Source organism: Gymnoscopelus microlampas (assembly GCF_963454915.1).
Source record: "Gymnoscopelus microlampas genome assembly, chromosome: 24".
Taxonomy (NCBI): Eukaryota; Metazoa; Chordata; class Actinopteri; order Myctophiformes; family Myctophidae; genus Gymnoscopelus; species Gymnoscopelus microlampas.
In genome coordinates this window covers 9,578,116-9,593,912 of record NC_139961.1, presented here as the reverse complement: position 1 = coordinate 9,593,912, position 15,797 = coordinate 9,578,116, and the positions used below count along the sequence as shown (strand labels likewise).

Genomic DNA, 15,797 nt, shown 5'->3' with positions numbered 1-15,797 from the left:
CACAAACAAACACACACAGTAAGGAACACACTGTGTGTGTACACACACACACACACACACACACACACACACACACACACACACACACACACACACACACACACTCACACACACACACACACACACACACACACACACACACACACACACACACACACACACACACACACACACACACACACACACACACCATGAAGTAGGACATTGATTTAAAAACATAAAGAGTGTAAATATGGAGATACAAGGTTTCTTCCAGACAGTAACAATTCATAATTATTCATTATATTTATATATTATGATGAAGTTATATTTGATGGTAAACTGATGCTGTATTGTATCATGTTTTCCTCATCAGATGTGTGTGAACTCACACTGGATCCAAACACAGCAAACAGAGAACTCTCTCTGTCTGAGAACAACAAGAAGGTGACACGTGTGGAGAAGAAGCAACCATATCCTGACCATCCAGACAGATTTGACTCCATTAAACAGGTTCTGTGTAAAGAGAGTCTGACTGGACGCTGTTACTGGGAGGTAGAGTGGAGTGGAAGGGTTAATATATCAGTGACACACAGAGGAATCAACAGGAGAGGACAGGGTGAGGACTGTGTGTTAGGATACAATGACAAGTCCTGGAGTCTGGTATGTAATGATGGTGACAACACGTATGCTGTCAGGTACAATAAGAAGCAGACTGACCTCCCTGTCCGTCCCTCTGACTCCCACAGAGTAGCAGTGTATGTTGACTGCTCTGCTGGCACTTTGTCTTTCTACAAAGTGTTCTCTGACACACTGACACACCTTTACACCTACCAGACCACATTTACTGATGAACCACTCTGTGCTGGGTTTCTGTGCTGGTGGTCTGAAGGGATGTCTGGTTCCTCAGTGTCTCTGTGTCAGATGTAGGAGGTTCAGTAACATCCTGTGTCCTGTAGGAACACACACTGATGCTGATATGATACTACACTATGTACACACATAATAAAACACACACATGTGTGCACACATACACACGCATGAAAATGCGCACGCCCACACATAAACACAAACACACACACAATCACGCTCACACATACAGTAAACACACAAACACACACACACCAAACACACATGGTAAACACACAAACACACAAATACATACACATACTGTACAGTGTACAGTATGTGTGCAGTATGTGTGTGCACGTGAGTGTGTGTGTGTGCACGTGAGTGTGTGTGTGTGCACGTGAGTGCTTACTGTAAGTGTGTACAGTGTACACACTTACAGTAAGCACTCACGTGCACACACACACACACACACACACACACACACACACACACACACACACACACACACACACACACACACACACACACACACACACACACGCATACAATAAACACACACACACACACACACACACACACACACACACACACACACACACACACACACACACACACACACACACACACACACACACGCACATACAATAAACACACACGCATACAATAAACACACACACACACACACACACACACACACACACACACACACACACACACACATACAATAAACACACACACACACACACACACACACACACACACACACACACACACACACACACACACACATAATAAACGCACATACAGAGAGAATAAACACACACACACACACACACACACACACACACACACACACACACACACACACACACAGTATAGTTTGTATTACTATACTTGTGAGGACATGAACAGTTTTTAGATGCCATTGAAAATAGATGACAGCCAAATCATTGCAGATCTACAAGCTAACGACGTCGTTAGCTTGTAGATCGGCTATTTTTAGCGGTGCCAACTGCTCTACACTTGGCTTTGACTCCGTGTCTGTGTGTCTGTCTGTGTGTCCGTATGAGCCCGGGATGAGCACGGCAAAGAAGCAACACATACAAACACACGCACACGCACACACACACGGACTTGGAGATTGCCTATGCCATCTCTCCTCTCATTGGCCACACGTGCCACTGGTTATCAAAGAGGGGTCCAGGGACCCCCAGGGACGTCCGCCCGTATGAGCACGGGATGAGCACGGGATTTTAAACAGCTATAACTCCAGTTTGCAGCATTCCACCAAGTCCAAATTAGGTATGTGGACTTAGACCACCAATACGGGACGAGCACAAATTGCTGAAGCCCCGCCCCCTCTGTCTTCCCATTGGCTGGCCTTTAAACAGCCATAATTGAAGTTCGCAGCATGCTACGGAGTACAAATTTTGTACATGGACTAAAACCACCAATAGGGACGAACTGTAATTACTTAAGCCCCGCCCCCTCTGTGTGCCCATTGGCTGGCCTTTAAACAGCCATCATTCCAGTTTGCAGCATGCTACCAAGTACACATTTGGTAAGTGGACTCAGACCACCAATAGGGACGAACTGAAATGACTTAAGCCCCGCCCCAAAGGCACCGCTTCCTTCACACAGGGTGTGATTTTAGTATAAGTATAGTATAAATCAGGTAACTCTAACCCTGACTCCTACACCTGACCGCTAAATGTCTAATCCTAACCCTGACCCCAACCTGAAACTTTTACTAAGTATACACCTTTAAAAAATATATGTTAAACTATAAATCAACCATTTTACTGTGAGGAAAACGTCTATTTATCAAATTCTACTGGAGGGTACATCTGGCCCTCGCAAGCTTATAGTAATACACACGCACACGCACACACACACAAACCAGGATGTACATTCAATGTAGAATCATTTAGCAGAGTCTTGACTCATGATACAACATGGACATTGTATTGTGAAATGTAAATAAAGACAGGAAGTGATTATTGTCTTAAATAAATGTTCATCTTCCTCACAAAGACACCAGGATGTGATGTTTGTTGTTTTTATAATCTCACTTCAGTTGTATTGAGTCTCCACTCCACTGACACAACTCCAAGTCATTATGTTGATTCCATGTTAGGTTTTCACTGCTCACTAGTGAGGCTAGTTAGAGTAATAACAACATGTGACTCTTAACTAGTGGAATAACGATACAACATGGACAGCATAGTACACTATGTCTTATCTGAGCCTTTTTACCTTTTATAACGTGGAAAATGTCTTTAAATCCTTTCACTCCATTCCACTGATAATTTGCCAAATTGTGAGCATTTCAAAACCTGCTAATATTTAGACTTTGTAAATATGGTTCATATGGGCTTCAGAGTGTGAAGATTAACCCATGTTTTGTATTTGTTTCATATTTTCTCATACTGTAGTAACCTACCAGTAATGCAGAGTTAATAGAACATTTATTATGTGACATTGTTGTTATGGTCTGTTGCTTTTTAAACCTTTTTCTTTTTTTTAAATAAAGATGATCTGATTCTATATCTGATGTTCTTCATTTATTTATTAGTCTTGGTTTTTGGACGTCTTTTTCCTTGAAGTCTCAAGGACAGTAGAAAGATTTTCTTTGCCAGGACTATTTTCACACAAGACACATTGGTTATGTTCAGACTGGCAGCCCAAATATGATTTGATGCATGAAAACTTTTGCTCGTCAGGTTTGAACCACATTCATAGGTGGTTAAAAATGATTCAAATCAGAGTTCTAAAGATGTGTCTCAGTCTGGAAGCTCTAACCTCTCAAATCTGACATCAAACTGTCATTTATGTCAGTGGTTCACAACCTTTTCAGGCCGTGAATGACCCCCCAAAATAATCATATTTGAACTCCCCCCATCCTGACAAGCACTTGGAATTGTATGAGTTGAGGCATACAATTTAGTTTGACTCGGTTCCACAGATAAATATTGTTAAAATAGCCGATCTATAAGTTTGTAGATCGGCTATATTCAAAAATGTTTCCTCTTTCTTATATTATTTGGCAATTTGGCTTATGTTTGACCAGTTTTTATAGTATAGTTTGTTGCTTATTTTGATGCAGTAATGGTATTCTTCTTTTTCTTTTCTTAAAAGTCCTTAAATTGCATCTGGGGACCCCCCCCCCAAAATCATGTGGGTATCCTCCTGGGGACCCCGACCCACAGGTTGAGAACCACTAATTTATGTCACTGACAAAAAATAGAAATGGTCCCTTGCCTTTTGATCCTGTGTTCAAATGCAGATATCTGGTTATAGAGATTAATATATTCCAAACACAAAAACAAAGCCACACGGACTCGTCTAGTCGTGAAATCAGTTTTAATAAACAGTTCCCTGGAGAGGATTATAAGGCCAGAACACATTAAATTGGTATCATGATTGCTTTGGTGTAGAAACGCCTCACTTCCAACACCACTGAAAATGGACCAAACACTCAACATGGCAGAATACCACTCAAAATGGTGGAATGGTTCCATCATGACCAATACAGTTATTTCATACATAGAGCTCTTCCCTTCTGCCACACTTAAAACCACTGAAACCCTATAGCCTATACTGAGCTGACTGGGGTCTCCCAGGGCTCTATATTAAGACCGCTAGTATTTCCCTCTACACCAAATCTATTCGCCAAAAATAACCAAACTACAAGGTCACAAAGTGTCACACTGCGACACGTTGTGAGCTTGAAGATCTGCTATTGTCGTTGACTGTTTGCCCCATAATGTGGACGCTAGGGTTTAAGTGTTTTCGAGTGTAGAGGAACAACAACTTGAACTTTGGTGTCAAATGATTCAGATCAAAGTGTCTGGGTGGTTGTGCCCCACCAGACAAAGACAAAGATAAAAAAAGGAAAGCTCATCGTTGTCATTGAAAATAGAGAGGGGGGGGGGGGGTAGAACACCAGCTAAGCCAATCAACACCGAGTCTCACACACATGCTATGAATTATCAATAGATATAAAATAAGTATATAAACTAGAAAAATGTGCTCCTCGGAGCACAGGTCTCCGCCAGGGCAGGTAGGTTATTGTGGGCCAGCAACGTTTCATGGCAATCGTTCATGATTTGACACATTTTGTTCAAAACGGGCCCCTCCTCCAATCTTTGGAAGTCAATCTTAGCCAATCAGGATGGAATATGAAAAATCTGAGAGATACTTCTTAATCACCGTAAAGATAATGTGTACCAATGTGCCAGATGTTTGGACAAAATCTGTAGGAGAATTATTAAAAATGCAAAGATAGGCCTCCTGGTGGCGCTATAACAGGGTGATGTGAGAAATCACGGCAATCGGTCCAACAGTGCCAGAGATTAGTTGCTCACAGACGGCCAGACTGATGGATGGACGGGCGGGCGGACGGACACACACACACACACACACACAGAGGCGAAAACATAGTCTCAACAATCAGTATGAGTATATAGTATTGTTGTCATTAGTAGTGACACAGAGATACACACTGAATGAACTGGCCCTTAAAGGCCCTGACAGATTGTTGGAGAATCAAAGGTACAATAGATTAATGGTCAAGGCCAGGATTTGTCATTTTTCAGGATTACAATATACAGTAATGTCTACCTGTGCCTCAAAGTAAGACAGGCACTCTAGATACAGGTTGTACATATTATCAACTTACATAATTATCAAATGTCTTAAATCACACAGGCTGCATTAATGTGAGCATCCACTGCAGTGCTACAGTAGCACAGTTTGTGGATTAGTGCAGTGGCACATGCAATGAAATAACAGAAGGCTAAATGGATTTTGAACTGAAGTGGTAATATTGAGTGATAATATAGTGAACTGGCCCAGCCGTTCTACTGTATATGACAAAAGAAAAAAGAAAAACTAAGTAATCTGAATACATTCCGGGCTGTTTTAAACCCCAGATGATTAGCATAGATAAATCAATGTGCAACCCAACCTGTGAGAGCACACGCACACGCACACGCACACGCACACGCACACGCACACGCACACGCACACACACACACACACACACACACACATGCTTTATTTAGTAAATTCAGTTCCAAGTTAATGCTGACACCTCCCCGTTCATGTGTGGTTCTCTACTGGTTTCACACTGTGACAAGGAATGCGAAAACGTTTCAACTAACTAAGTTTTCAGAACACTGACTGAACACAATGAAATGTTGACCATGAACTCAGAACCAAAAAATATACTAAATAACGCATAATTATATCCTCTGCTTTGTTAAGAAAAAATAAGTTCTTAAAATAAGTCAACACAGAGCTGGTCAGTACTGGTTTGAAACTGGATCTTGTTCACTCTGGAGGAAGTTTGCTCTTTTCCTCTCTCATTAACTCTCAATCCATTTAGCTTTGTTCCTCCTTATTCACCATCTTTCGTCTTCCTCTCTGTACCTCTCTCCTTCCATTCCCTCTCCACTTCCTTTCTTCTCACCCTCAATGTCTTCATCTTCATCCCTCTTTCTTCTACTTAACTGTTTAGCCATACGTTCTGCATCTCTACTCCTTCCTTCATTACGCCTAGAGACTTGTAGTGTCACTTGCTGGACTTTCAGATTTTACCACATCTGTAAAATCAACAGGCTTTTTGGAACCCCTTTACAAACTATGCAGTACTCAACATCACGTGGATTATTAGGCAATAACACATGGCACGGCCGTTTTTCACTAAGAACCAGTGGATGTTACGTTGTATAAGCTAAGAGACGTCACATGCAGAACCGATGAGGTCAGATCAAGGCATGCTAAGTAATGTTAACAACCCACGGCAATTTACCTCAACAAATAAAAACAAACGCATACTGTAATTTAGCATTGGATGTAGCTAGAAACATTCTCTGTACACCCTTAATCATTTCCCTACATTTGTCCGAAACAGGGTTGGGAACTTTACAAAAAAGAAAAATTACCAAAAAAATGTGAGGAGAATTTTCATCATCTCCTGTATTCATTGAACCTTCTTTTACTGCTGCCTCTATTTGAATCATTGTGTGATATCCAGGTGTGCAACACAAATGTCTCTTTCCAACTGTCCTCCCTCTGTCACATCTTCCAATATTCTGGATGAATATATACAAATATTTTTCTATTTTATTCGTTTAGCAACATCCAGGTACGCAAACTCAATCTCTCTCTCCGCGGGGCAGGTGTTGGTAAACTCCTCCCTCTGGTAGGCGTTGTTTAAGTATCGCCACACACCCACCATCTCTGATGGAATCTCAAAACCACGGTACTTCCTGGCAACCACCTGGAGACGAAGACAAGAGAAACGTTAAGCCAAATGTTGTTGTTCTTTTATAGCATAACATAAATATGAATTCATAGTATTAGTGGGTAGATGTGGCTGTCATTAGTCAAACGTGCATGTTATCAGTTGAATATTGCTGACACACCCACGGCGATGGTTTGTCTAAAAGTAGGCTACTTGTGAATCTCAGTATTGATGGATTGTTTCATATAATCTGAGAAAACATGTGAAATCTGTGTAGTTATAGGCTGAGTGGGCCCATAACCACTTAAACCCTTGTTGCCCTGGTACCCCAGGGCTCTGTACTAGGTCTGCTCCTTTTTGTAATACAGGTCTAACTTGAAGTATAGAGGCCCAGTCAACTAAATATATATGGTAGGGCTTAGGTCTCTTCACCTATTATGACATGCCCAGAATAGGGACGCTAGGGTTCACATGGTTAAAGTAGAGGTCTAGCATCAAGGCAGCACACCGATCTGTTTTGATCGTAACATTCTTTGTTTGATATGACACAGTCATCCTTGCCCGTTGTAATACAGGTCTAACTTGAAGTATAGAGGCCCAGTCAACTAAATATATATATGGTAGGGCTTAGGTGGTTAAGTAAGTAAGAGCTGACCTGGACCACTGGCATAGCGGTCCAGGCACCTAGGCTCAATGTAGCCTGACAGTGTGTCGCGGGTTCGACTCCCGATCCCATGTCACTCCCCATCTCTCTCCCCATTTCCTGTCAGCCTACTGTCCTGTCAAATAAAGGCATAAAAGCCCCCTAAAACACCCTCTATTCCAGTGATTTCCAACTGGTGGGTATTGACCCAAAAGGTCATGAGTCTCAAACTATTTAAGCTTTCCTCAACATCCCACTGAAATGCAGATTTGACACTAATTATGAGACAGAACGACAGACAGACAGACAGACAGACAGGCAGGCAGGCAGGCAGGCAGGCAGGCAGGCAGGCAGGCAGGCAGGCAGACAGACAGACAGACAGACAGACAGACAGGCAGGCAGGCAGGCAGGCAGGCAGGCAGGCAGGCAGGCAGGCAGGCAGGCAGGCAGACAGACAGACAGACAGACAGACAGACAGACAGACAGACAGACAGACAGACAGACAGCTACCTTGAGGATGTGTAGTTTGGGCAGAAGGTTACAGTCTGCCAGCGTGAGTCCAGGTCCGTCTAAGAAACTCCTGCTGGACTCTGGCAGGTCTCCTGCAGCGTCTGCATCGATCTCCTCAGACAGAGGAGTCCTTAGGAAGTCATCCAACCTCCTCAAAGACTTCAACAGAGCCTTCTCTAGCACTGCACACACACACACACACACACACACACACACACACACACACACACACACACACACACACAGGCAATATGATAACCAAAAGGTGTACACACATTCATATTTATTCAGTATCAGATAGAACTGGACTATATTTATACCTGTGAATACAGGCCTGAATAGTAGTGCAGTATATTAATATACATATAGGGCACTATGACTACACTAATATCTACACCTGGTAAATGCTTGGAAAGGAGCCAGCTTAGGTGGTTCGGGCATCTAGTACGGATGCCTCCCGAGCGTCTCCCTAGGGAGGTCCTCGCTGCACGCCCCACTGGGAGGAGACCCCGTGGCAGACCAAGGACCAGATGGGGGGGATTACATCCCCACACTGACCTGGGAACGCCTCGGGATCCCCCAAGAGGAAGTGACTAATGTTGCTCAGGAGAGGGAAGACTGAAGCTCTCTGCTGGAACTGTTGCCCCCACAACCCGACTCCGGATAAGCAGTTAAAGGAGACACACCATGAATTTAAAAAAAAAAAATGATATTTAATATCATATGGTGTATGTCCCTCAAACCATTTTCAAAAGGTGTGAGCCTAAATCAACACTCATATATAGTCATCCCAAGTCAATTCTCTCAGGCTTATAAAGCACTTTCAGCTGCAATACCAAAACGTCCTGTTGGGCAGAGGGGTGCTGTACTGCGGTACTGAGCAATTCTGTCTGTCAAAATACATGGGCAGAAAGTTTCGTGATGTAAGCAAACTTGCCATTCTGAGATGGCCTGTTTAGACACGCCCATTCTGAAAATCTCTGAAATGAGAATGAATGACTGAATGTTAAAAAAAAAAAAAAATTGGGGTACAAGACACTGGGGAGCCCAAAAAATACAAAAAAAAAAAAAAAAAAAAAGTGAAATTCATGGTGTGTCTCCTTTAAAGATGGATGGATGGATGAATGGTAAATGCTCGCTCACCACGCTAATTCCCAGGAAGTCCAAGCGTTGAGGGTCAGGCAAGTTTTTCTGTAGTATGCCTACCTGACTTCTGGTTCTCTTTTCCTCATCCCTCTGCGTTACTACCTGCTTACTTTATTAGTAGTATTATTTGCTACTCTGGATCAATAAAGGTCAATCTACACAGTATTCATCTATCTATATCTAAACAGAAAACCACGCACACACACACACCATCATTGATGTCTTTCTTCGGGTTCTTGATGTAAGCGGAGAACTTGGCGAAGACATCGATACCAGCTGTGTTGGCTTCAGCGTGTTTGGGAGACAGACGAGGGTACCTGAGGTCAGAACACAAATCACAGAACATTTCATGTCACCACTGGCTACTAAGAAAATACATGTGCTGTAGGTTGGTTACAATTCACTCAAAGGTAGTAAAAAAGGTAGTAAAATCATAGAAAGTGTTTTTATGTGTTTGAGACCAGACTATCTTGTGCGGCGCCTTATCCCTAATCTTATCAGGCTTTTTGTCTCCACCAGGCCGAAAGGCATGGCGAGAGAGTATGTTTTACCCTCCGTCCGTCCGTCCGTGTGTGTGTGTGTGTGTGTGTGTGTCCTGTCTGTGTGTTAACAGCTAATCTCCGGCACCGTTGGCCCGGTCGCTGCGAAACTGTGCACACCCTCCCTGGATGCCAATTCAGAACCTCTGCCCCACATTTTTCACATGGGCCTGTTATAGCGCCACCAGGAGGCCGATTTGTGCAAAACCCATTTTTTTCTCATTACACCTACAGCTTTTAACCAAACGTCATGCAAATCGGTACACAGTATCTCTATAGTCATGTGATCAACCCGGATCTGTCCGATTTCCCATATTGCATCCTCATTGGCTAAGGTTGGCTTCCAAAGTTTGCAGGATTGGTCCGTTTTGAACAAACTGCCTCCAATCATGAACGCAGCTTGCCATTTCCATAAAATTGCACACGCACATTCCCACTAGGCAGAGGAAGAAATGCCACTTGAACATTTTCAAATCAGCCTCATGGTGGCGCTATAACTGGCCGATTTGCATTTTTAAATATAACTGCACCGATCTGCGTGAAACTTTGCACGCACACTCCCTAGAGGCCAAGGAAAAACATTGGACTGCATTTTTCGCATCTGCTTTTTACAGCGCCACCAGGAGGCCGATTTATGTAAAATACATGGAGATTATTCCTTCAGATTATGTCCAAAAAACACGCAAATTGGTACACTGCATCTCCATAGTCATGTGATTCTGATGGATCTGTCCGATATTTCATATTCCATCCTATTTGGCTTACAGTGGCTTCCAAAGTTTGCAGGATTGGTCAGTTTTGAACAAAATGCCTTAAAACATGAATGCAGTGTGCACTTTCCGTGAAAGTTTGCATGCAGATTCCCACTAGGCCGAGGAAGAAATGCCCCCCTTTTCACATTCACATTGGCCTTTATAGCGCCACCAGCAGGTCTAATTTAGCAAAACACATTTTTGGAACAAAATGGCTCAAATCATGAATGCAGTGTCATCCCATTGAAAGGCCTAAGAAGAAATGCCACCCTTTTCACATTGGCCTATTATAGCGCCACCAGGAGGCCACAATAACCTACCTGACCTGGCGGAGACCTGTGCTCCGAGGAGCACTTTTTCTAGTTTATTCTATTTTGATAAACATTTTAAAATAGTGAAAATAGCTGATCTACATTACGCTTGTAGATTGGCTATTTTCGCAAGATAGGGGTCCAGGGGGGCTTTAGCGTTCGGGCTAAGGGCAAATTATACTTGTTGCATCTGCAAGGGTCCGCTAGCATCATGTCAATTTCATCTCCAGCTCATGTCCGTGCTGACATCTGCATACATCCCAGACAGTGGTGGAAAATACTGGGATCTTTTAAAAGCGAGATAAAGACTCATCCATTTACTGTGTAGAGGACTCCTAGGTTCACTTGTTGTTATTGTTGTTTGTGTGAGTTGTTGTATAATTGTATTTGTTTAATTTGTACTCGGTGTCTTGCTGCGAATGACTCACAGTTGACTGTTTTTTAATTTGTATGTTGTCCTAGTTTGTTGTTTATTTTCTTTGTGACTCTTTTTCTCTTTTCCTCGGGTTGCGCCCCCAGGCCAGTGTATTAGGCCTGAAGGGGGTGAATTAGAAATTCCAAACCTATGAACCTGTTGTGACGGGCGGCCAGCTGCCCCTCTGCCTCACTCTGTTGGCCAGCAGCCAGCCTTCAGTGATTGATTGACGGTGGTGCAGGCCATCAGGCCAACTGAGTACACCTGAGTTTATGGGTTTGGGGGAGTATAAAAGAACCTCTGGTTGCGAAGATCATATCCTCTCTTTTTCCTCTCCTGAGGCAGGTCGTGCTTGGGCTTCCACCTGGCCTGAATGCAGTGGTGTAAAGTAAATAAGTACATTTACTCAAGTACTGTACTGTACTTAAGTATAATGTTGAGGTGCTTGTACTTTACTGGAGTATTTCCACGCGTTGTGAGCTTGTTGATCTGCTATTTTCAAACATTTTAGTACTTAAAATGTTACATTTGGAAACAAATACTTTTGTATTTTTACTCAGGTGAATTTTGAATTCCGGACTTTTACTTAACAAGAGTATTTCTACATTGCAGCATTGATACTTTTACTTAAGTAAAACATTTGAGTACTTTTTCCACCACTGCCTGAATGGGGCCTAACCGTTTATCATAAATCTGAACGGGGCAATAATTTGGTTAGTTTGATTTTCACCTTTTTATACACCGCTCCCTCCCACACAGCACAGTCCACACTGCAGGCATGACTGACTGAATACATATTAGTTAAAACTTTTTACTCATGTGTGGGCTCCATTGTTTTGCCATGTACTCCCCTAGTAGTACATGACATTGTGTGTGTGTGTGTGTGTGTGTGTGTGTGTGTGTGTGTGTGTGTGTGTGTGTGTGTGTGTGTGTGTGTGTGTGTGTGTGTGTGTGTGTGTGTGTGTGTGTGTGTGTGTGTGTGTGTATATACCTTGGTGGCAAGAGTTTCTCCTCCAGGAACTCTTCTATCTTGTTGACGTCGACCTTGACCTCGCCATTGAAGGTCATGAACGGTGGGTTCGTCCCCGGGGCCAGGTCCTGCAGGTCAGCGGGTTTCCTACAGGTCAACACAGAGATCAGCACACAGGTCATCACACAGGTCAGCACACACACGCAAGTCCAATTCCAAATGCACTTGAGTGAAAGTACAAAAGTATTGGCATCAAAATATACTTAGAGTACCAAACGTTTCCCATTTCACATGTTTCCGAATATAGTAACCTTTTAACAAAAACCTTTTGTTTTAACCAAAAAAATATCACTTACCCTACCTTTAATTACGGCCTAATTTGTCATACAACAATGCGGTGCGATGCAACACGTTGTGAGCTTGTAGATTGGCTATCTTTGAATATATATTTTTTTTTTTTTGTGTGTGTGTGTGTGTGTGTGTGTGTGTGTGTGTGTGTGTGTGTGTGTGTGTGTGTGTGTGTGTGTGTGTGTGTGTGTGTGTGTGTGTGTGTCACCTCTTGAGGTCCACGGTGGTCACATTGAAGATGACTCCTTTCAGCCACAGTATCATGAACAGTCTCTGGGAGAACGGACAGTTCCCGATGCTCTCCCCATCGCTGCCCGCCTACACACACACACACACACACACACACACACACACACACACACACACACACACACACACACACACATACACACACACACGCAGACACCCATTAAGCACTTAACCCATTAAGACCTGAGGCCAATTCTACAAATATCTTCTAAATCCTAACAGTTTTCTGCAAAGCGTATGTTCAGTGGTTCTCAAACTTTTTCATGTCAACGACCTCCAAAATGTATATGTATTTATGTATAATATAGTATAATATTATTTATAAAATACTTTGTTCCAGGGATCCCCAAGATGAAGAAATTTGAGTTAAAAAAAGATTTGCACGCATTTTCGCGATTTTTCAAAAATAGCAGATCTACAAGCTCATAGCGTGGCATGAAGTGACGAGCTATGAGCTTGTATATCTGCTATTTTTGGTCCATAGAGTACATACAAATCATCAACATCACACAACAAATTAAACAATAAATAAAAAATAATATTACAAAAACAAAGTTCAGTCTGATTAAAACATGTACTTTGAGGCTACCTTGACATATAACTCAATGGTCGGGAAGCCGAGCTTCTTAGCCGCAACGTCAAACCAGGCCATCGTGAGAGATCCAGAGAAAAGGCGGGACAAATACGTCCCCTTATTCCCTCCAAAAGACTTCACTCTGCTGGAGACTTATTTAGCGTTGGCAGAGCGTACGTACTATAGCCCAAGGTAATGACTGCCATGGGTAAGTTGGCAATACATTAGTCCTCATACGTGTATATTTGTCCTGATGTCCAGTGATAAAAGTGATCTCCAAAGAAAACAATCCTTGTTTAAGTTCCAAAGCAATTGAAATAGTCCCCGAGAAAACGGGATAGGCCCAGGATACTCTCACAAAGTTGGACTTTGTGAGAGTATCTTTGTAAAACTAATCAAAGGTAGTTAAAAAACAGCTTTAGTTAGTAGTACGATCAGTTTAAATCCACACGAAACACTCTTCTTCATGACAAATCAGTGTGTCTGTCTGAATGTCTGTCCAATAGATAATGTTTTTCTTTTTGCCTATCTGTCTGTCCTATGTTATGTAGCTAGCAGAGAGAGAGAGAGAGAGAGAGAGAGAGAGAGAGAGAGAGAGAGAGATGGGGGGGGCAGAGAGCCATGGGTATTCCTTCATCACACAATCACTCTTTGTCCAAGCAAATATTAAGCTAAATATCAAACTATCAATAAACACTGTGTGTGTGTGTGTGTGTGTGTGTGTGTGTGTGTGTGTGTGTGTGTGTGTGTGTGTGTGTGTGTGTGTGTGTGTGTGTGTGTGTGTGTGTGTGTGTGTGTGTGTGTGTGTTACAAGAAGACAGACAGTATTCCTGCAAAGTTGGCAGGCTTTGTCGAATAGACAACACAATGCACAATGGACAAGTTAATAGTCTGTGTGAGAAAAAAAAGTTTAATGTAAATAATGGACAGCCTCAACACACATTAATGTCCTACTGTGATAATAACGCACACACATTTACAGTATGTGGAAATACTATTGGAAGTTGCCAAGACATGTTTAAAATATTACCATATTGTACATCGGTTGTATTGAAAAGCAACACATGTATGGTGTCAGTTCAGAATCCAAAACATTTGACACATTTGACACCTCATAGTCTTTCAAAAAGCCTTTCAATGTCTGATCTGGCTAAATTCAACATGCTTAATTGGAATTAAAGCTAAGCTATAGCGATATATAGCGGTGTGTGTGTGTGTGTGTGTGTGTGTGTGTGTGTGTGTGTGTGTGTGTGTGTGTGTGTGTGTGTGTGTGTGTGTGTGTGTGTGTGTGTGTGTGTGTGTGTGTGTGTGTGTGTGTGTGTGTGTGTGTGTGTGTGTGTGTGTGTGAGGGGGTCAGAACACTGCACAATCTGTTTCAGGGCCAGCTTAGTGGGTGTCACCGGAATCTCTACGCTGTAGAATCCTAAGTGTTAATGTAACTCTGGGAGTGTACACACATAACCTAATGGACCTTTATGGGTACTTTCGTACACTCTCAGACTTACATTGCTATTCAGGATTTGTACTGTGTACACTATCCTCTGTTTCTTTCCTTTGTGGTCTGAAAATGCAGTCTAATTTGACACGTCTTCTGCATAACAGTATCTAACTTATACGGTATATCTGACTGACTTACAGTACTTAAAGCTGCACTATAACTTTCCTCTTCTACCCCAGATTTGAACCCGGTTTCCTACGCAAGTGCTGCATTTTTATCATTGAGCTAATGGAGCCTGCCTGCTTGCTCAGGGGATAAATTGAATCTTGACCTTCAGGTAATAATTCATGTCAGATCCTGTGTGTAGGTGAGACATGACCTTTGACACAATCTAAATGTCTCAATAGAAGAGCAGGGAGACAAAATACAACCACCCCAATTATATAAGTTATATTGTATTAACATACTCTACCATACAGATTGGACAAAATTACATTTTATTCATAAAAAAAAGTTACATGGTGCTGCTTTAACAAATGTATCCTCAATTATTTGGTCGGAAACCTTTTGAGCAAGTATTCTTAATGGTTGACTCAAATGTATGGCAAGCTATGTTTAATATATTTTAAATACAATGGTAAAGGTAGGTAGCTGATATATTGCACTTTTACCTTAGCGCTAGGTATACTCTTAGTTGCTTGTTTTAGAAGAGAATGCACTTAAGACTTCTGGTGATTAGTAGTTTTCTTGCCAACTTTTGTTGAATGCACTGTCAGTCGCTTTGGATAAAAGCGTCTGCTAAATGACTGTAATGTAATGTA

The 15,797-nt window shown here is 42.3% G+C and overlaps 2 protein-coding genes and 1 long non-coding RNA gene across 4 annotated transcripts in view; 2 read left to right on the top strand and 1 right to left on the bottom strand.

Annotated features, from left to right (window-relative positions):
• Positions 1 to 1,197, top strand: part of LOC311040332 (NACHT, LRR and PYD domains-containing protein 3-like) — a 32,147-nt gene extending 30,950 nt beyond the window's left edge. For both annotated transcript variants that reach the window (XM_084050545.1, XM_084050544.1), the window contains one exon: positions 356 to 1,197. In XM_084050545.1, the coding sequence (XP_083906671.1) occupies positions 356 to 909 (554 nt within the window). In that variant the 3' untranslated portion in view covers positions 910 to 1,197. The remainder of the gene's footprint in view (positions 1 to 355) is intronic.
• Positions 1,198 to 1,269: 72 nt separating this feature from the next.
• Positions 1,270 to 3,378, top strand: LOC311040363. Its single transcript, XR_014600263.1, has 2 exons — positions 1,270 to 1,836; positions 2,473 to 3,378. It is a non-coding gene; the product is annotated as an uncharacterized lncRNA (long non-coding RNA).
• Positions 3,379 to 4,421: 1,043 nt separating this feature from the next.
• LOC311040351 (chloride intracellular channel protein 4) lies at positions 4,422 to 13,981 on the bottom strand. Its single transcript, XM_084050593.1, has 6 exons — positions 13,554 to 13,981; positions 12,924 to 13,033; positions 12,389 to 12,514; positions 9,591 to 9,697; positions 8,235 to 8,416; positions 4,422 to 7,117 (listed from the first exon to the last, which is right to left on the bottom strand). Exons 1-6 carry the CDS (start codon positions 13,614 to 13,616, stop codon positions 6,956 to 6,958), a joined length of 750 nt encoding a protein of 249 aa, XP_083906719.1. The 5' UTR covers positions 13,617 to 13,981; the 3' UTR covers positions 4,422 to 6,955.
• Positions 13,982 to 15,797: the final 1,816 nt, after the last annotated feature.